Source organism: Bos indicus x Bos taurus, chromosome 8, assembly GCF_003369695.1.
Source record: "Bos indicus x Bos taurus breed Angus x Brahman F1 hybrid chromosome 8, Bos_hybrid_MaternalHap_v2.0, whole genome shotgun sequence".
NCBI classification, from domain to species: domain Eukaryota; kingdom Metazoa; phylum Chordata; class Mammalia; order Artiodactyla; family Bovidae; genus Bos; species Bos indicus x Bos taurus.
The window spans coordinates 61588545-61609922 of record NC_040083.1 but is presented as its reverse complement, the minus strand read 5'-3'; the positions used below and the strand labels follow the sequence as shown (position 1 = coordinate 61609922).

The window sequence follows — 21378 nt, the reverse complement described above, 5'->3', positions numbered from 1 at the left end:
CAATTCAGCTGCTCTTCACCTGGACAACTAAAGCGTGCTCCAAGGAAAACAGTAGCAAAGATTCAACTGCAGTTACTGATTTTCCCAGGCCGTGGAGGGGAAACTCAGTTATACGGAAATATGCATGTGATATGTAAATATTTTCAGGGGGAGGGGAAAGGAAACGCACACCAAAATGTCAACATTCATTTTCATTCATTCATTCACCAGGTATTATTTATTTCGTGCCAGGACCTGCGCTAGAAAAAAAAAAAGGAGAACTAGCTGACAGCCTGGCAGAAAGACAAACAGGGAGCAAAACTAATGCTTTTCATTTTCTTTCTATTCTTCTCTGGTCTTCCACAACGTGAATAGATAAAAGTTTCCTATGAAAAAGAAGATACTGACCAGTATTCTTGCCTGGAAAAGTCCATGGACAGAGGAGCCTGGCAGGCTGCAGTCCATGGGGTTACATGACTGAGCATGTGTGCATGAGGGTGGAGGGTCACGGGTTGGTAGCAATAAACTGGTAGAACTAAAAAAAAAAAAGAAAAGAAAAGAAAATACTGAATACTCTATCTGGTAAAAGATTAGAGGTCCCTCTGAAGGTAGAGTCAGAAGAGAGAGCCAACTCCCGAAGGCCTGCTCAGTTCCCAAGGTTTCCACGAAACGAAAGGTGGCGAGGTCTCATATCCCACTGTGCATCTCAGACGCCGGGATAGGAGGCTCCGCGACTGACTCAAGCTACGCGTTTCTCCTGCGGACCTGCGAACAGACTGCTGGATGCACGACCAGCTAATGACACAATCATAGCCATCATGAAGGAACCCGCCGACCCAGCGCGATCGGACTTTGGAAAACAGGTTCAAGTCCCACAAGTCTGTGCTGCCGGAAACGGAAACTCTTGAGAGGGCTGGCGATTGGTCGCGGAGCCGGAAGCCGGAAACTGTATAGTGACGCCCGTGATGGCCGAAGCAGCGGGTGTTCCAGCGGAGTCCCTGGCTGGCTGCAGGGCGCGGGCAGCGCGGACGGTGCTAGATCAAGTGGTGCTGCCGGGCGAGGAGCTGCTACTGCCAGATCAGGAGGACGGAGACGGCCCAGGAGGTGCAGGGGAGCGACCGCTGCGCCTAAACGCCGCAGCGCGCTCCCGGGGACGCGTGGTGTGCGGCCCAGGCTTGCGGCGCTGCGGCGACCGACTGCTGGTCACCAAGTGCGGCCGGCTCCGTCACAAGGAACCCGGCAGTGGCAGCGGCGGTGGCGTTTACTGGGTGGACTCGCAGCAGAAACGGGTAAGCTGGGACTCCGGAGGGGTTGTCCGGCCGGGAGAAGGCTGAGGATACTCTTCGGAAGCACGGAAGGGGCCCTGGAGCCTTCCTCTGGTAAGGCTAGCCAAGAGCCACTAGAGTCTTGTGCTTACTTCTACAATTCTTTTAGAGGGACCGTGAACAGCTGGAACGTGGCCCTAGATGGGCGACCAGTAAAGAAACGAGCCTGGGAATATAAGGGCGCATAAGGGGATAAAGACTGTGAGACGTGGTCATTGTCTTCAAAACCCCATAGGTCAGGGAGCAACAGACTTGCCTTTCGGGGTTCCAAAGAATCAAGTTCAATGAGTGGATGTCACAGGGAGTTCAGTTTCTCTTAGAATAAGTAAGAAATTTCACATAGGAAGAAACTAACAACAGAATGGCCTTGCTTGGTTGAGGACCCCTGTATCACTGGACTCTCGCAAACAAAAGCTAGGGAGTTTCTGATAAGAATTCAGAAGAAATAAGATGATACAGACTTAAATGAACACTGTTAGAAGCTGGAAATCTGAGAGTTTTATCATGTGATTGGTTTTCTTTTAGGGAGAGTGACATGATTAGGTTTGTTGTAAGGTTTGTATTGATTTGTAAACATGGGTTTTAAAATATTTTCTAAATATTTAACTGATAAACATAACCGCTGAGGACTTGTTGAAGATGTCTTAAAAATGATTGTCATTTATGGTTGTTCTCTCATTTTTTTGTAGTATGTCCCGGTGAAAGGAGACCATGTGATTGGCATAGTGACAGCTAAGTCTGGAGACATATTCAAAGTTGATGTTGGAGGGAGTGAGCCAGCTTCCCTGTCTTACTTGGCATTTGAAGGTGCAACTAAAAGAAACAGACCTAATGTGCAGGTAACAACAGGACCTTTGGTTTCAAAAGTAGCAAATATCCATTTCCTAAACAGTCATATATCCAGAAGGCTACCGGAACTGTCTGATTTTCCTAGTGCTATTGGATGATCTTAGAGCATCTTTGTAATCACTCCAGGCTTCAAGAATTCTTTCAGATGCTCCACCTCTGGGACCAAAGCCACATACTTAGTTTACATTTGCTATGTTGGGGGATGTTTTCATCTCTGCTGAATTGAAAGGTTGTATCTGTTGTTTGTTATATCCATATACACTGGACAAAGAAGTAAGCCAGAGGCTTAGGGAGGAAGGAAGGAACAGTGGTGGAAATTGCCACATCACTCATCCGTCTTTCCTGGATGTGGGTCCTGGGACTTGTATCTCACAGTTTCAGTTACATCACTGTTTCCCAACAATCCCATTTTGCAGCTGACAAGAGAAGCAGTCTTGCTACTTCAAGTTTCAACTTGGGCTTTTCAGGTAGCATGGCCACACTCTTCCTTTCCATCCAAGCCAGAAATGTGGAGGTTTCTTTGCCTTTTCTCACTCATCCCTCGTGTCAAGTCTCTCTGATTTGCCACATGTCCACCCCTTTATGTCCATTTTGCAAGTTCAGGCCTTGGCTGTCTCTTGACTGGACTTAAGTCAGTGACCTCCTTAGTAACATCCTACCTGTACACTTCTGCCCCTTCATCCAGGCTTTTAAGAGCTGACAGCCTCTCATACCCCTTTCTGCAAAAGAAAAAGTTCTTCAAAGCCTACATATTACTCTTTCCAGAGGTCTTCCCTCATCCATAATTATATCTCCATGTGGCCCTGCCTGAATTACACCGAACTATTTAAGAGCACCACTCAATTCATAATCTCCTGCTCCTGTAATGCTGTTCCCTCTGTCTGGACTGCTTTATCCTCTTCTCAACCTGTGGAACACATTCTGGTCTTTCAAGACCCAGGCTGAGCACCACTACCCCTCTGTAAAAACATCCCTAATTCTCAGTCATTTTTCTTACTTATCAGCTGTGAATGAAGTTTGTTTACATATATATCCCCACTGCCCTCTGAAACTAAATGCTTCTAAAAGGCAGAGCATGTTCTCTCTAGTTCCTTGAGTAACCAGCAGTTGTTGGTACTTAATGAAACAAGTACCATAGTTTTTCTTCATTTCCATAGTTTTTGTCATTTTGAAGTTTAACTCTTGAAGCTTTTAAAGTAATTATTGTATGGAGAACAGTCAATGAATTGCCAGTGTTCTGTTTGCTTTGAACAATTTGCATGCCAGGGGTTGTTGCTTGTGTAGTTCCCTAAAGCAGTGCTGTGCAATAAAACTCTGTGGTGATGCTAGTGTTTTACATATGCACTGAGTATTATGGGAGCCACTAAGTCACACATGGCTATTGAGCATTTGAAATGTGGCTAATGCAACTGAAAAACTGCATTTTAAGTACATCGTTTTAATTAAATGTAAGTTTAAATAATTACATGTGAGTAGTGGCTACTGTAGTTGACAGTGTAACCCCAGTGGGCACTCTGGCTTTGCTGAGGCTCCCAGTCTGGGGATTTTCTGGGAAGGGAAGGGTGAGGGTACACGCTTTAATTTGCCTTCTTTTAGGACACAACTCCAGCAGGACTGTGAGAATCCTGGAGTGTAGTCTGTTATTTAGCCACAGAATTGCAGATGACTGGCATTGACGCCTATTGAAAACAGCCAATAGCAGCACCTGTAGCATAGTTTGCTGAGAAGAAATGATGTTTTTTAATTATCATTGTAGGTCGGAGATCTCATCTATGGCCAATTTGTGGTTGCTAATAAAGACATGGAACCAGAGATGGTCTGTATTGACAGCTGTGGACGAGCCAATGGAATGGGTGTGATTGGACAGGATGGTCTGCTTTTTAAAGTCACTTTGGGCTTAATTAGAAAGTAAGTCTGATGCTTTCCAGCTTGCCTGTTGTCTTTTATATTATACCTTCTTAGAAAGCTGACTAATCTTTGGCTATAACAATGGCTGTTATCTCTTCAAAGTTAAAATCAGTATCCATTTTAGCACAGTTGTAAACTCTTGCATTTGCATTTAGCCCCATCCTCTCAATGTGAATAGATAAAATTCAGACATATTTGTCATTATAGTTTCTGTATTGATATGGAATCTGGACTTCTCTGCTGGTAGGCCAGTTGTTCCTTATATATACTCAGACCAAATGTGAAAACTGGCGTTCCCCCTTCTAAGTTACTTGAATACAGATGCAATTTATTATCTGTATTTTATTAATACAAAATCATATTTCTCTTATAATGGGAGCCAAATTAAGCTAGAGTGATGTGACCCTCAGACTTATGCAGACATTTACAAAAGGCTCCTGCTTTACTGTTCTTTTAATAGTTCCCAGAGGCAGATTCTCTTTGTTAGGTTTAGATCTTCACCTACCCAAAGCTATGCCCTGTTAAAGGGCTTTACTCCTAAAGCTGAGGTTCGCAGCTATCTTCCATATCTCTCTTTGCTACTTATTTTGCAGATTTGCAGAATTAGTTCAGGACATTTAAAGAAGCATGTTATTAACCAAGCAACATTTTGTGGTTTGAAAGAGTCAACACTCTCCTCCAAGTATTGAATTTAATACCTAAGAATAATTTACATGGTCAGGAAAATAAGGTTAAAGTGTTCTTTTAGCACCAGAGACAATAAAAAAGCTACAGTTCTTAAGTCTAGAATTAAGGTGCTCTGACAATGTGAAGGAAGAACTTTATATGTTTTTTTGTGAAGTTGGTGGCATAGGGAGATTGGTTTCTTTAGAGGATAGCCCACCATTGTGACCTCTGGTATACCTGTAAGTTATAAAGCTTCTTGGAAGAAAAAGGGGAGTAGATGTTTTCATGTGCCTTGTTGTTTTGCAATGATGTTGGTGGAGCTCTGAGTGACTGGGGAGAACTGCCCAGAAAAGGAGTCCCCTGAAGTAAAGTCAAGGCACACCCTGTCACTTAATAAAGTTTTGTTTTCTTTCCCTTCCTCACCAGGCTGTTAGCTCCAGACTGCGAAATCCTACAAGAAGTGGGAAAACTCTACCCCCTGGAGATAGTATTTGGAATGAATGGAAGAATATGGGTTAAGGCAAAAACCATTCAGCAGACTCTGATTTTGGCAAACATTTTAGAAGCTTGTGAACACATGACAGCAGATCAAAGAAAACAAATCTTCTCCAGATTGGCAGAGAGCTGAAGACCTATGTGGGCTTTTTTATGGGTCAGCTGAACCAAGAGACTGGGTTTCCTGGGGAAAAGGTTTCTCAGGTGAATTCCACATTAAATCTTCAGGAGACAAGATGTGAATGTACATATTGTCTATTATAGTGCTAAATAAAATATTTTTATAAAAAAGTTACTGGTTGCCACCCAGATTCTTATGGGTGAGAAAAATCATGAAGCCATGATGTAGTTTTTTGTTTTTTTACAATAAAGTTTACTAACAGTTACTGTTACAGTTTATTTGATGTTAACTATTACTTTGCTAGAGTGTAGCTTCTGTAAGTGGAAGTGAGCATTAAGATAAAACTATTTTCTGATAGTAAAATATGTTCACCAAAGAAAATGCAGAATACATAAAAAAATATAAAGCAAACAAAAACCACCTGTAATCCCACTATTTAGTGGGTGAGTATGTAGCAGCTAACAATTATTGGTTCCAAGTATTTTGCATGGATTAATTCACTTAGTAACTGCAAAGACATTTAACTTTCTAGTTGAAGAAACTGAGGCATGGATTAACTTGGCCTACATTCTCAACTACTGTATGTGAATGTATGGTTTTCAAATTGGAACTACAGGATTATACTCTATATACCACTCCATTGTATACTTTGTCCACATTAAACAACATGTAATATATTTTGTGACTGCTATTAAAAATTCAATAGTTGTATAATATTTCATTTTCATGTTATAGGATATTTTAGATATGTGTAGTTTTTTATTGTTCTATAGATAACACTATAATGAAGGTCTCTGATTCCAAGTCTAGCCAGATCTTACTTTGTTAAAATCATTTCTGGGAAGCCAAACAAAAAACTACTTGTGGGTTTTGAAAAAAAAACGAGGTTTGTGAGGGAGTCAGAGAGGAAATTTGCATTTTAAGCAAAGCCTTTAAAGGTGAAAATGAAGCCTGACAGATGATCCAGGTCAGTGGTTCTGTTAAGAGACCTAGTTACAGACCCCTGAAGCCTATCCATAGGTTCTTTCCGATGACAGATTATAGAACACATTCAGTAAGTTGATAAAGACCAAGGATTATAGAACACATTCAGTAAGCTGATAAAGACCAAGGATTATAGAACACATTCAGTAAGCTGATAAAGACCAAGGAGCATTATGTATTCCTAAACATGTTTCCTGAAGACTGGGCCATTTGTAAGTAGTAAAAAGACACTGATAAAATATATCAAGTGATCACAGCTCTTGAGGAACTTAAATTGTGAAGGAGAGAGGACAGAGCAGAAAAGTAACCTTTTGATTCTTCTAAGATATAGAATACATTTTCTGAACTTGCTAGCAGCTAAATTAACAAGTTTACTAACCCAAACTGGCTAGAGTAACTGAAGCAACTCTACCTGACTAGGACATGAAAAAAAGGGATCACTGAGATTTAGGTTACCTAACATACTTGTGACAGATGCAATGTATTTTCTGTCTCTTCAAGTTAGACTTACAATACTGTGTGCTTTTCAATTTGACCTGTTAATCACAAGTATATATGAAGAATCTAGTTGGTACAAAGCTCATAAGGATACAAAGATACTGCCACAAATTGTTACAAGGCTACTATTAGGAAGAAAGAAACACTCACTGCCCATCCTCAGAATAGGGGAGACAAAGTAGGAGCCACACAGATGGAACAAAATGCTATGGGGGCTTAAAGCAGGGCTGTTAGGACAGGCTGACCCTGCAAAGTCTGTATAGCATATTACTGAGCTGGGGAAAATCAGCATGTTTGAGATGGCTGGACAAAGTCATGCAACTTTATGATGCCTGTGCAATGAAAATTCAACTCGTGATAGAATAATTCTTACTTGATTATTTAAGCTACTCTTAGGAGTAGCTATTTCACAAATAGATGTACAGAAGATGAATTAACACATCCAAAGCCATGTAGTCTTAGGGCTAATTCATTGTTATGTAAACTTTCTAGTTAGTCAACATGTATCTGGGCACTTCCTGTGAGACAGGCACTATGGGAGATACAAAAGAGCATAAAATGTGGTCCCTCTTCATCCCAGTGAACAGCCAAGATGTCAAGTAAAGGCCAATGAGTACTACCACCATCTTCTGCTCTGCTCTTTGGTCAAGACAACTCCAGCAACTTCACCTCCTGCAGCTGCCTCCTTAGGCTCTCTATCATTCCACTGAGTTCCGAAGAACATAGCCTTTTCTGGAAGAAACTCCTTTCTTCAATGCTTCAGGCCAGTTTTGAGTCTCAAAGTAAGTAGACAGGATATCAAACACTGTTAGAAGGGTAAACAGAAAACAAAGGGACCACACAGAGGAAAAAAGAGAATTAGTATATGACTAACAAGGAAAAAAGTGTTCTGGAATATTTCAATCAACAGATCTACTCCACCACATATGGTACCACCTATGTCTCCTGGGGAGACAGGCAAAGACAAAGGCCCTGCTTACCTACAAGGATCTCAACCTACATTGAGAGATACAGGCCTGTGAATGGACAATGCTGCAGCAGAGAGGGACACAGTACAATGGGAACACAACAGAGGGGCCTGACATGGCCTGAAGGGGAAGGGAGCAGCCAAGATGCCTGTGAATGGAATCATGAAGGACAAACAGGAATTCACTGTTCGGTGACAGGCTGAAGGCATGGCATACTAGGACAAAGAAACAATTTCAACCATCTGTAACACAGTTGGGAATAGGAAGAAAATGCAAAATGCCTCTGAGAGGCCAGGATACCTGTCACAAAGTGCATACAATAAAGTCCAAGCACATTAGTCACATGGGAGGCTGCTTCAAGGACCATTTATACTTAAATACAATGTAAAGAAGCAGTAGCATAACTAACATATATTAAGCATGGGCCATGTGAGCAGTACCTTGATTGATGGTCAGTATCTCTGAATGATAGTTCTTCCCATTCTGGCATTTGACCATATATTCCTGGATTGGTAAGCGGGCAGTCTTAACAGAGTGTTCTTGGGCCTTCTGAAATGTCACCTTCTGTAAATCACAAACATTTTTCTTATAAAAATAATACATGAAGTTATTCTCAATGTAATATGCAGCAGAGCAAATTGTGAGAATTCTCATTTACCATTTACATCTGTAATCATAATTAAATGATGTGTATTAAAAAAATAGAAAGGAAGAAACTGCAGATAATGAGTATTTCTGGCAAGTAAGAAATGGCTTATGCAGCAATAACCCACTTATTTGGAAGCCATTTATCTGCTAGCTTCTACTTGCGGCTACTTATCAATACAACCAAGAAGGAAGGAAGTAAAAAGAGGCATATCTGCAGTCACAATCTGCATCCAAAAATCCAAGCAGTCTAATCAACCAGAGAACATTACTGGCCCGAATTCAGTAAGATCCAATTCTGGATATCTGGAGTTGTCAGCCACCGCCAACTGGTAGCAGCAAATTAGAAATGAGGAGACGGGATTCAAGTTAATTACACCACTAGCAACAAGACAGCATTAAGGTATAAGAACATACAGCCCGATACAGCCCAATGAAAAGGCAAGGTTCTGAAAACTACAAAAAGGAGACAGAACTCAAAAAAATCCAACAATCCGAGGTCATTTAGCTTCAGAGTACTGAGGCCATTAAGCATTACAGTACAGTTATTAATGTCCCTTAAAGATGTCCCTGAGTCATGGACTGAGTTTAAATTATACTCACTACCTTTTAAGAAGATCCAGGAAAGTCATCTACATATTTGGAATCTCAGGATTAAAGTTTTAGATTACTGAGAAAATTAGCATACTCAGGTTTGAAAGGGACCTTGATAGTCAACTATTCCACTTCAACCACCCATTCAATGTTTGTCTATTCTCTATGACCTCGTTCCCAGGTGGCCTCTGGCTTTAAATGGACAACTCTTGTGACAGGGAGTTCATGCGTCCTGGGGTAACCCATTCCAATTCTGATAGTAGCAGTTAATAGGAAATCTTGGTATTGAGGCACATTTTCTATTTCCTCTGAGACTTCTGGTCATTTGTTCTAGTTCTTTTCCTCCAGAGCCATACCAGGCAAGTCAAATGGCCCTTCCACAGGACAGCCATTCAGATACTCAAAGGCAGGGATCGTGCCCTATGAATCCTCTCATCTCCAGGCTGACAGTCTCAGTTCTGTCAACTTTTCCTTGACCATGATTTAGTTTTGAGTCCCTTCATTATTCAGGTCAACCTCTTCTGAACTTGTTCTAGCTTGTCAATGTCTTTTCATTTATCATCCCATATTGACTGACCACTGTGGGTGTGGTCTAAAGAACTGGAACAGCATAGAGCAGGCCTAGCACCTTCCTTCTTCTGACACTGGACTACTAGCCTCTCAGATTCACATGAAACACGGTTCCAAGAAAGACCTTCCAAAAATGTTTTAAGTGATGCAATTTGGATGAAATAAAGGTACAGCTACTCAAAGGACTTCTTTGAAAGTTAACAACCTCTTGCATATATGAGCTGTGATTATTAAAGTCTACTCCATTATTTTATAATTACTTTGAACTAGAGTACACAGGAGGAGACTTGGATGCTGCCCTGAAGGAGTTTACAGTCTAGTTTCTGTTCTCTGAACACTTAAAGATAAAATGATTCCCCTTGAATAAATGCTGTTCTTAGTATATTTCTGTGATGGAGGAAATGGCAACCCACCCCAGTATTCTTGCATAAAGAATCCTATGGACGGAGGAGCCTGGTGGGCGCTGTCCATAGGGTTGCAGAGTCGGACACGACTGAAGCGACTTAGCATGCATGCATGCATTGGAAAAGTAATGGCAACCCACTCCAGTGTTCTTGCCTGGAGAATCCAAGGGACAGAGGAGCCTGGTGGGCTGCCATCTATGGCGTCACACAGAGTCAGACACAACTGAAGCAACTTAGCAGCAGCAGCAGTGAAGGAGCCAAACTCTTAAGTAGCAACCAGAAAGTTCTATACCTTTGACAAATCTTCGTACCAGTTATTTTTCAGTTTAAATGTTGGTGGAAAATAAAGAGGACAGTGTGTTACATTTGTGCATCTATATATTACACACTGCTCACTGGCCCTCTAGAACTGTATGCTTCAAAAAAGGGGCTGTCACTCTGCTGCAGGAGATGCACTTTGCTGTTCTGTCTTTTTAATCTTTTTAACCTAAAATAGCCCCCATAGCCATATCAGGTTTCATTACACTGACTTCTTTGAAAGTCTGGTCCAGTTGTCTTATAGAATGTCTCACATCCTAGGTCTGTTGATGATTAAATTCAGTTTAAACATTTTCTAGTAAGAATACATCACAGGTGAGATTCCATCATAAGGAGGTACTTGCCACCACTGGGGATTCTGCTTGATCATGTGTTAAGATGGTGAACTCCAGATCACTCCATTTTAAGGGTACACTTTTGCCTTTCTAATCCGTGGGCTGCTACTTTGAGACCACATGAATAGTTAGTTCCCTCACAACCTTTCTTTCAGTCAGTTCCCTGAATCAATGACTACACTGGGAGTGACAAAATGGCGACTTTTCAATTCTATTATTCGTTTCTCATTTATTAGCTGACATTCTTTACAGCGCTCCCCTACCCCTACCTCCTGTCCATATTTTAAGACTATCATTATGGAGTCATGGAACACTGACTTTTTTTAGAATAAATGCAGTACAGTTAAATATCATTTGTGTTAAACATGTGTATGTATCTCACATACATATGAAAAAATACACTCTTATACATGAAAAAATATATTAATTTAACATGCCCATAAACCCATAAATACATACTTGTGTGGTCACAGAATATATCAAGAGATACACAAGAAAACCATGGCTGCCTCACACTGCAGACGCTGGGCGACAAAGATGAGAGATAAGACTTATTTTTCGCTGTGCTCCTTTTTATACATTTTAACCATTATATCATTATTTACATCTACAGAATATCCTAATTATTAAGCATAAAAAATTATCTCAACAAATATTTGTATAATAGAAGTGTGTTTCAAAACTCCAATTATTCTCATAAAATTCAAATTCAACAAAAGAAACCTGGACAATTCTACTGCGGTTGAGATTATGGGTAAGACGTCTGTCAACAGGGAAGATGATCCAAGAAGGAACAAACTACTCTTTCAACAAAGAACAAATAATTGGTAAGAATGTTGAAAGCTTCCCTGGTAGGAACTTCCCTGGCAGTCCAGTGGTTAAGCCTCCTGGCTCCCAATGCAGGGGGCCTGGGTGTGAGCCCTGGTCAGGGCACTAGATCTCACGTGCCACAACTAAAGATGTCATGTGCCACAATTAAGATCTGGTACAGCCAACCATTTTTTTTTTTTTTAAACAAATTCCTTGGTCAAGATCAGAGTAATCCCTACAGAACTGAAGACAAGAAAATAAGAAAGGAATTCAATAATGGCTATTTATGTAATTACCAAATACTCCCCACTCTAGTCCCTGACTGGATTCTGTCAGGTATCAGGATTGTTAACATTGGTGATAAGAAGAGAGGGAACTTGGCAAGTAGGAGGGTCAACCTAGATAGAGTAGGCTCTTTATTCCTACTCCTTCTGGATTCTCACGTCTTTTGGGTGAGATTACGACAGGGCAGGTGCCTCTAAAAGAAAGCTTCATTTTTCAAAATGCAGTTGTCAGGCCTAAAATGTACACTTACCTTCTGAATGCTTTCATCCACAAGTCCACCAAGGATGTAAACTTTGTTTAGATCAACATTTTCAAGAGCTAATGAAAAAATAAAGGCCATTAAGATTAATCTGTTTTATAATTTCTAAATCCAAAGATTGTAAAAGGAAAGAATTTATTAATGATAAAAAGTAGAAATTCAATGAAATAGGAAATGAAAAGAGAGTAGATTTGCTAATCCCCTGGAAAGTTCAATTAAATAGATAAACCACTGGCATATCTAATCAGATAGGCAGACTCAGATCACCATCAGGATTCAGAAAGGAGGTAAAATTTCAGAGAAATATAAAATAATTAGACAACTACTGAGATCAACTTAATAAAAGTGAAAATTATGTGAAATAGATAATTTTCAGGGAAAAAAAAATTTATCTGACATTGATCCAAAAAGAGTCAATGCAAGGAGGTGACCAGGAAAACTCAGGAGGATTACCAAGTAGCTCACAAGGTCCAACTGAGGATGGAGACCCTAAATCTGTGCAGCTTTGTACACATGGCAGGACAAATACAATGTATCCAGTGAGGTCTCTATCCATAAGAGGTGTGCAATTAACGTTCATTCCTTTTTTACCTTGGATACACCATGGGTGGCTTTAACAAATTCTGACACCAGGAATAATGAAATAAAGGGCTAAGAAGCAATGAATGCATAAAGAACATACCATGGTCTGAGTCTGGAGTCAGGTACACAAGGGTTTCCAGAGGAAATAAACTAAAGCAGTCTTCTTCTGTTCTGTCTAGCTGAAAAATGTAAACAATCCAATGTAGTGTTAACTAGATTAAGACACAGCCCACACTGCAGCACCCAGTCACTTACAGAGCACGCAGTGGTTTCTATCAGGCCTGGCTCCAGGTGCACCAAGGGGATACATGTCTGACAACCTGTTCTCAGAAAGGGCTCAGTTGGGGAGCAGAAGTAGAAAGGCACAGACATTCAACCTTACAAAATGAGACAGAAAGTGGTAATGAGGCCCTGACACACAGGGAGCACGCCCTGGGACTACAGAGAGAGAATGACAGCACCAGCAACGACCTTGTAGTGAAGGGAATGCTGGAACTGGGTTTCTGAAAAGAGGTGAGACTGACACAGACAAAAGGAAAAGGTATTCAAACTGGAGAGAATCATCTAAGAAAAGCACGAAGACAGGAAAGCAAGAGGGCTGAACTACACGGGCCTTAGAGTGGATCTGTTTGGCTCATATGCAGGAATCACAAAACATGTACAGAGAAATAAAGCTGGGAATGGCGCGTTACAGGAGGGATATGAAGGTAACAGCACCATGACTAATTGGGCAGCAATGCAAACGGCACTTTTCACACCTGGGGCCTCCGAGGACCTCCCTGGGAAAGGTCACACTACTCAGTCTCAGCTACACGATGCAAACACACAAGGGCACTTTTAGAGTCACTTCTTAGGCACTGATCTAGATTCCTACCTGTATACCAATGTCTACATTTAAGAGATCCTAAGGAAAGTACTGAAAATAACTTAATACTCCCTAAAACTCATCTTAAATCCATATTACTTCCATAAGGATTCTCTCTTCCCCTCAAAACTCATGTTTCCAAATTATGCACTTTAAGAACAAGGAGTCATGGCATTTCCCTAAAACATTCCTGGAATGCAGTCTAGTATAAAATACACCAGATACAAAATACAGCCCTAGATACTGGTAATACTAGTTTTCCAATGCAGTGGGAAGGATGAAAATTTTTAAATATAAGAACCGATGAGAGGTTCTAAATTTTTTAAGACTGTAATAGTGAAAATATATAAATTATATAAAATTTTTTTACATCAAAATATGAAAAAGTTAAAAAACTTACTATTATCTCCTCCAACCTACTTTTCAAATGACAATTCAAATAATATGCAAAATAAGGCTTACCAGATAACTGGAAAATCCATCATTCATCCTCAAACACTCTTCATACAGGGGGCTGTCTGTGGTGAACCCAGTGAGGTAGATCCAAAATGGCCTGTCAGCTTTCTTATTGGAACCATACAACCTTCGGATCTGTCCAGCCAGTCTACTTAATTCCTTCAAAGTAAGGATAACTTAGGGTAGTAACATGCCCACTCTTTCTAAATTCATTATCAACAAATGGTTACTGAGTAAGTTCACTGAATACGACTCTGGGAAAGCTCATGAAATACAATGGCCCCTTTTACTCCACAAGTGCGTACACGTATGTATGCACTTGTGTTACATCCCATGGCATCATACCTTACAGATGAAAGTCAAGGTAATGATACCAGCCCAGAAATAGTCAGTTAATGAAAAAACTAAGACCTCTCCCTCCTTCTAGACTGGCTAATACATACATATATATACATGTGTATATATATTTATTTTAGCTTTTTAAAAAACTTCTATTGAAGTATAGCTGACGTCCAATATTGTATTAAGTTTCAGGTGTACAGCAAAGTGAATCATTTAAACCTAAACCCACTCTTTTCTAGACTCTTTTCCCATATAGGCCATTACAAGATATTGAGTAGAGTTCCCTATGCTATACAGTAGGTCCTTGCTGATGCTACTGCTGCTAAGTCGCTTCAGTAGTGTCCAACTCTGTGCGACCCCATAGACGGCAGCCCAGCAGGCTCCCCCGTCCCTGGGATTCTCCAGGCAAGAACACTGGAGTGGGTTGCCATTTCCTTCTCCAACTCATGAAAGTGAAAAGTGAAAGTGAAGTCACTCAGTCATGTCTGATTCTTAGCAACCCCATGGACTGTAGCCTACCAGGCTCCTCCATCCATGGGATTTTCCAGGCAAGAGTACTGGAGTGGGGTGCCATTGCCTTCTCTGACAGTAGGTCCTTATTAGTTATCTATTTTATACATAGTAGTGTGTATATGTCAATCCCAAACTCCCAATTTATCCTTGCCCCTCCCTTTACCCCATGGTAACTGTAAGTTTGTTTTCTATATTTGTAACTCTATTTCTCTTTTAGCTTTTATCAAAAAGCTTACCATGTGATATTTACTATTTATTAAAAAGAGGTTAGATTACTGTATAGGCATTTTTATACTCCCTCAGGTAAACTTGGCACATTCTCCCTAACTCCAGGAAATGTCATAGGTTTGGAATTTTTAACTTTCCATCCTGATTCAGAGACATAACCCTTATAGAAAGGTTATTTCACAATCTGGCCTGACTTGGTTCAGTACAGGAAAAAATAAAAACACACACAAGAAACCTTAGGCTTTGATTTAATCTGATATCTCAATGAATACAAACAGTAGAAAATTCTTGGTTGACTTTTTCAGTGGGCTATAGTTAGAGGTTTCCTGGAAGAATCTCAGATACTAATTTATCTGAAAAACATGGAGACACTAGCACGTACAACAGGGACGATGGGAAACAAAGATGCGTTTTAAGGTATAAGGCCCAAAAGCAAGGTCCAATACTGTGTGCCACTTTGTTATCTGGTGAAAATGAGAGGGCTGTGAAGGGCTGAGCTGCAAGTTCCTCTCCAAATTCTGCTGCCACTGATAAGGTGCACAAGCTAAACAATTCTTTTTTATCAAAGAGATTCCTCTGATAAAGGGTTCCTGTTTATCCCTGAATGCGTGCATGTGTGCTAAGTCCCTTCTGTCATGTCTGACTAGCTGCGACCCCATGGACTGTGTCGCAGGCTCCACTGTCCATGGGATTCTCCAGGCAAGAATACTGGAGTATGTTGCCATGCCCTCCTCCAGGGCATCTTAATGGGTTTCAATGCTCCTGCCAACCCACAGCATTATTCCAACAAATCAATCAATCTTCCTGCAGAAACCTATAAAGTATGACCCCTGGCTATTTATTCTGTTCCCGAATGCAATCCCATGTGGCCCAAATGTTGCGCAGTATCATGCTCCTTTCCGGATGAGTACATGTGACTGTTATCAATCTTATCTGTCTGGTGTGGAGTGTTGTGTGTTCAGCCACCCGCAGAATCCTAGGGTGAAAAGCCATCCTTCACCAACAGGGCTTTACAAAACACCTACAGTGTAGCAAGACCTCCCACCAGGTAATCTCCCCACAACATGCAACCAGGCAAACATTCCTCTCCCTAGCAGAAAGCCAAAGATTTCCCTGGACAATTACACCTGAGAGGCTCCTTCTAGATTTGGGACACCATGAACACAGTGGCAAATGCGTTGGGTTTAAAACAGAATATAAGGCAAAAAATCTTCAACTAAACCAAAGGATGTCTATTCTCTTCCTATTTACAATAGCCCTCTTGGAACTGAGTAGCCATGTGTAGAAAACTAAGCACATTTCCTGGATTTCTAGAGAATCCTAGAGACTGGAGCTGGTCATGTTCTTTGTAAAAGCTGCTCCCACCTGAACCTCTCTCGTGTGAGCAGCCATTCAGAGTTCAGTGGATGCTTTACCTTCTTAGACATGTGGTTAGTCATACTCAAATCGATACAGAGTCTTGGGCCTGAGTGCTTGGCTTCCAAAAGTCTTTCCTTGATTTGGGATCTCAGAAAACGTTTGCTGTGCTGCGGGTAGATGCCTAGGGTAAGAAATACCAGAAAGGAATAAAAGTGGAAAAGCAGAAAAATATTATTCAGTAAGAACTAAATCTCCTCAGCCAGGTGAGTACTTTTTGCATAAGAAGAGAAACTGGAAGCTCATACAAGGTATTCATTCATTAGGCAGTGTAGATATTGCAGAACAGTGAAGTCAGTGCTCTGAACACACTGCTGGATCTAAGGCAGAGTTCAGTTTGTTCATTTATTACCTATATGATCTTGGGCATGTTATTTAACTGCTTTGAGCCTCAATCTCTTTGCTGAGAAAATGAGGATAATAAAAGTCCCCTTATGGTAAACCAGGTAAAATTCTTAGCAATGAACCTAGTACATAGTCCTGAATAAACATTAGCTGTTGTTAGTATCATTCCTTCTACTTCTGAGCTTATAAACACATATATGCACTAGACTGCCTATATGTGAAAGGCAGTCTTAAATTTTGCTTTCTTTGATACTCTGATTCCCGACAAAATAGAACAATAGGTCATATCTCCCAGATGTTTTTACTTAAAAACAATATCCCCACTCTTCCAGGAACAAGCAGATACCAGTTTGCTAACAAATAAATATACTAATAATTACACGAACAATCTAATTTACCGTTACCTGAATTTTCTACACGGTTGGCTTTTCGTCTTTCTTTTTCTTGTTTTCTTTTACTCTTCTTTGCCGCAACTATCTTTTCCCAGTGCCTCTGCTTTCTTTGGACATTTTTCTTATGTTATCCAGAAAACAAAATTGTTTGAGAACTTCATAAGCACCAAAAAGGAAAATGAATATTAGAAATAGTTACTTATTTTTCAAATTTAGATATAGGATTAGGAGAGAAAAGCGGTGTTAGTCTTAAAAACAAAAATGGCCTAGATTGTGTTTAGAGAAAGCAGAACCCCAGAAAAGAGAAGTGGCATGCCCAAGGTCACAGTAAATTTGTTAGGAACAGGGTTGAGATTTCCTGACCTTTCTGAGGTATACAAAGATTCCTCTTGAACTTAATTTACTTTTTCTATGATCCAAATGAAATTAAACCTTAAACCAGGTAACATGAAACTCATCCCTTGGAATACACCTAACTCATTCCCAATCTTCTCGTTACCAGGATCTATCCTTGAAATATGGCCTCTGGGACATTCCATCATCTCAAAGCCTGTGACCTGGCAACTCGTTCCACTCACCGAGCACCACGCTGCACTGCCTGTGGGCAGGGTCTCTTGCTCCCAATGCTCACATCCCACATCAATCTGTAGAAGCTGGAAGCTCTCAGAGACACCATCATCACCTGGGTCGTCTAGGGTGATTTCGTGCTCCTGCAGCACCCGTGACTCTGTTTTCTGAGCACTCCCTTCCAATTTCCAGTCCATGCGTTTAGTCCTCTGTCCTTGTCACCCAGATTAGAAAAAGGAACTATTATACTTGCAGAAGTATTTCCCTATATCCAAGTGACAAATAGTGTTAAAGTGTGTAAAATACTAACACAGAGAAAAGCATGTGTGTCTTCTAGAGAAATATGTAAGCGCAGAAACCTTTCAGTAGTAAGGAAGCCAAATTTCCTCTTTAGAAGACAGGCATGACCCCTGACACCTCCAAGCAATAATTATTCACTGCTGCAGTGACATCAGTTCATTTTCTTTGGAATGCGTGTATGAGTTGAGGGTGAGACAGAGATGGTAAAACCTACCTATCCCATTACGTTTCCATTTTTAAAAACCATTCTTTTAGCAAATATTTACTAAGCACCTATGCTATGCAAAGTCCTATACTAGAAACACCCTGGAAGGTTTAGAGCTGGCCAAAAATTATGGTAAAGAGCAGCCCAAATCCCACCAAGGATTCTAAGGTGCTGGTGATGTATCAGAATTCACTTTTCAAATCTACATATTCCCTCCTCTGACTTACATATTACTGCAGCAGAAAGCCATAGTCATAGAGGAAATGGGTAATATCCATCAGAAGAGCTGAGGTAGAAAAATACGAAGAATTATTGTTACAGCACACTTAACTAGTGTAATAATTTCAAAGTGGTGTTCAAAATCCCTGAGGAAGATATGTAAAAGAAGTGCTCTAGTCTAGAGGCAAGTGGCAGATTAAGAATGCTATAACCATTGCTCATGGCTACTCCTCTGAGTCCAGTGTGCTACCAACATAATAGGAAACGTGTATCTTTGAAAAAGTAAATCTCTGTAATGATCCATTGAAATTAAAATGGAGTAAGAGTTCAGGCAGACAAAAATGGAATTGGGTGGCCACTGAAGATCTGGTCTCAGACAAGTCTCTGCACCACTGAGAACTTGAACTTTCTTTGAACTGTACCAGACCCCCAAAGACACTATCAGTCATATTCAGAATAACACCAGCCAGCTGCAACCCTACAGTCTCAAGATCTCCTTTCATAACTATGCAACCATTTCAGACCTTAACCAATCCTTACTAATAAGCACCCTTATTTCTTGCCAGCTCCAATTATAATTCATGACAAGTAACTCATGTAACTAACTGTAACCTTGCAGTTTTTACCTTTATAAGGTTCTCCCATTTTGTTGTCTGGTGGAACACACTTCAGGTGCTTCCTGATTTTATGTCTCCCATGCTACACTCCTCAATTTGGCTAGAATAAAACTCTCTTCTATTCCTATTATAGATTGCTTATTGATTATTTTCCTGAACACTTACAATGGCCTACACTGATTGTTATTGATCATCTATTGTTGTCTGAACTATCTGGTCTACTTGCTGTTGACCAATACTTGCTATATTTATGTTTCTTAAATATACTAAGGATATAGCACCTTAGGGTCTTTGCACTTGCTGTTTTTTCTACCTCAATCCTCTTCCCCTGGATAATTATATGACTACTACCTTTCTCACTACATTCCAATTTTCCCTTTCCAACATGGCACACATCTTACTTATTTTTTGGTCTGAACGTCCCCACTCCTATAAGTGTTATGTTTGTATTGTTCACTATATCCTCTATGCCTGGAAACAGGCTTCGTACATAACAGACGCTCAGTAAAGACTTGCTGAATTAATAAATCCTCCACTCCACCCCCATCTGAGTTGACGGAGGCCTCAGAACTTTTCTAACCCATGTTGCACCTGATGAATATATCCCTGGGCGCTAAGTGATGGACCAGCCTCTGAACTCTTCTCTTAGTTTTTCATTCTAGGTTTTAGCTACCAAAGTCGGCTCTCCTCCTCTGGCACCTTCAGCACTAGAACACCCTGACCCCAAGCTCGAAGAGTACCCCGACGTAGGCCCCGTATGGCCCACAGGCTGCGAAAGCGACGGGAAGCAGAAAGGGCCATCATCAAGAGTTTGGCGCCACACAACTGCAGGGCGAGCGCCTGCTTCCCAGGCTTCTGCCACACGGTCAAAGGAGGCGGCTATCAGAGGCCCGACCCTCATGCCCGATTCCTCCCACAAACAAATGCCCTACGTACCTGAACCAGTCTCCTCCCGCGGCGGAAGCGGCACTCACCAAGTCCCGCCTCCGACTCCACTTCCGGTTCCGGCCCCACGCCGACTAGCATTCTGGGAGTTGTCGTTTTCAGCCTGGCTGGTCGGTGTGCGGCGAAGGCTCGGGCTTAGGATGCCAAGCGCATGGTGGCACTAAGGAGCTGCGTCCCGCTACAAGGTTCCTGCGCCTCGCTGGGCCTCGATTTCCTTGCCTGTTCGCTGGGGATACAATCCCAGCCGCTTGCCGACCGCACAGCGCTGCTGCAGATGACCAGGCGCTTTGATGGCTGTTAGGGTCTGAACTGTGGTGTTGGAGAAGACTCTTGAGAGTCCCTTGGATTGCAAGGAGATCCAACCAGTGCATTCTAAAGGAGATCGGTCCTGAGTGTTCTTTGGAAGGAATGATGCTAAAGCTGAAACTCCAGTACTTTGGCCACCTCATGTGAAGAGTTGACTCATTGGAAAAGACTCTGATGCTGGGAGGGATTGGGGGCAGGAGGAGAAGGGGACGACAGAGGATGAGATGGCTGGATGGCATCACCGACTCGATGGACGTGAGTCTGAGTGAACTCGGAGTTGGTGATGGACAGGGAGGCCTGGCGTGCTGCAATTCATGGGGTCGCAAAGAGTCGGACACGACTGAGCGACTGAACTGAACTGAAGGTCTGAACACAGCGAAACCGGACTGAAACCAGACGTGAACCACCCCTCATCTGGCATCCTGGGGCCTTGCCTTCCCCATAACCAGCAGAGCCCTTGGGATGACACAGTTCCCCTCACCACAATCTGGTCATCCAGGATAACAGATATCCTAGCTTGGGCAGATCACAAATGAATCTAGCCTCTGGCCACTCTCCCTCCTTCATCTCATCTCACAAATCCACAGGGAAACTGACTCTCGGAAACCTAAAGTGTCTTGTCCAAGCCTTGGCCTGATAAAAACTATCAGCCACTCTTTATTTTTGCAGTCTTAGATGTCTCATCCTTTTGAGAGACCCTACCCTGAATGAGCCTGAAATATCTACTGTCCAAGAAACCACAGCCTTGTTGGATCTGTCCTTGGCCCCACAGTTTTCCTCTTTTCTTTCCACAACTTCTCCAGCACCTCCCACTCCCAGTCCAAGCCTTAATCCATCCTTTATCTGCCAGTGGAACAACTTGTAAAATACTGAAACCAAACATGATTTCCTCCCTCAGAAGGCTTTTTTCTGAAACCCAGCTCTAAAGTCTCTTCTTTGCTCAGAAGTTGGCCTTGGCTTTGTACTCAGCAGGACTTGAAAATTGGCTAAAATGGTCTTCAGTGGCTCCCACACCTACCAATCCATGCACCTTGCACTCAGCTGTACTGAACACCTTTCCTGTGAGC

The 21378-nt window shown here is 41.6% G+C and overlaps 2 protein-coding genes across 4 annotated transcripts; one reads left to right on the top strand and one right to left on the bottom strand.

The window, feature by feature from the left end:
• Positions 1–912: 912 nt before the first annotated feature.
• On the top strand, positions 913–5608 carry EXOSC3 (exosome component 3). Its single transcript, XM_027549692.1, has 4 exons — positions 913–1268; positions 1994–2143; positions 3910–4061; positions 5154–5608. Exons 1-4 carry the CDS (start codon positions 945–947, stop codon positions 5353–5355), a joined length of 828 nt encoding a protein of 275 aa, XP_027405493.1. The 5' UTR covers positions 913–944; the 3' UTR covers positions 5356–5608.
• TRMT10B (tRNA methyltransferase 10B) lies at positions 5273–20081 on the bottom strand. 3 transcript variants are annotated; one of them, XM_027549689.1, is made up of 9 exons: positions 19997–20081; positions 17731–17933; positions 17165–17273; positions 16415–16539; positions 13923–14075; positions 12696–12774; positions 12005–12072; positions 8234–8357; positions 5273–7630 (listed from the first exon to the last, which is right to left on the bottom strand). In XM_027549689.1, the coding sequence occupies exons 2-9, from the start codon at positions 17914–17916 to the stop codon at positions 7524–7526; spliced, it is 951 nt and encodes a 316-aa protein (XP_027405490.1). In that variant the 5' UTR covers positions 17917–17933; positions 19997–20081; the 3' UTR covers positions 5273–7523. The 3 variants fall into 3 exon arrangements, with proteins under 3 accessions (XP_027405490.1, XP_027405492.1, XP_027405491.1); XM_027549691.1 differs by having other exon boundaries at positions 6072–7630; positions 17731–17928; positions 19997–20049; XM_027549690.1 differs by having other exon boundaries at positions 6072–7630; positions 17731–17984; positions 19997–20030.
• Positions 20082–21378: the final 1297 nt, after the last annotated feature.

Excerpts from the sequence above, each read along its gene's own strand:
- EXOSC3 (XM_027549692.1), top strand. The coding sequence starts at position 945 with ATGGCCGAAGCAGCGGGTGTTCCAGCGGAGTCCCTGGCTGGCTGCAGG. Across the intron at positions 1,269-1,993 it reads TGGACTCGCAGCAGAAACGG|TATGTCCCGGTGAAAGGAGA; the intron begins GTAAGCTGGGAC and ends ATTTTTTTGTAG. Across the intron at positions 2,144-3,909 it reads GAAACAGACCTAATGTGCAG|GTCGGAGATCTCATCTATGG; the intron begins GTAACAACAGGA and ends TTATCATTGTAG.
- TRMT10B (XM_027549689.1), bottom strand. The coding sequence starts at position 17,916 with ATGGACTGGAAATTGGAAGGGAGTGCTCAGAAAACAGAGTCACGGGTG. Across the intron at positions 14,076-16,414 it reads CTAACCACATGTCTAAGAAG|GAATTAAGTAGACTGGCTGG; the intron begins GTAAAGCATCCA and ends CTTACTTTGAAG. Across the intron at positions 12,775-13,922 it reads ATGGATTTTCCAGTTATCTG|CTAGACAGAACAGAAGAAGA; the intron begins GTAAGCCTTATT and ends TACATTTTTCAG.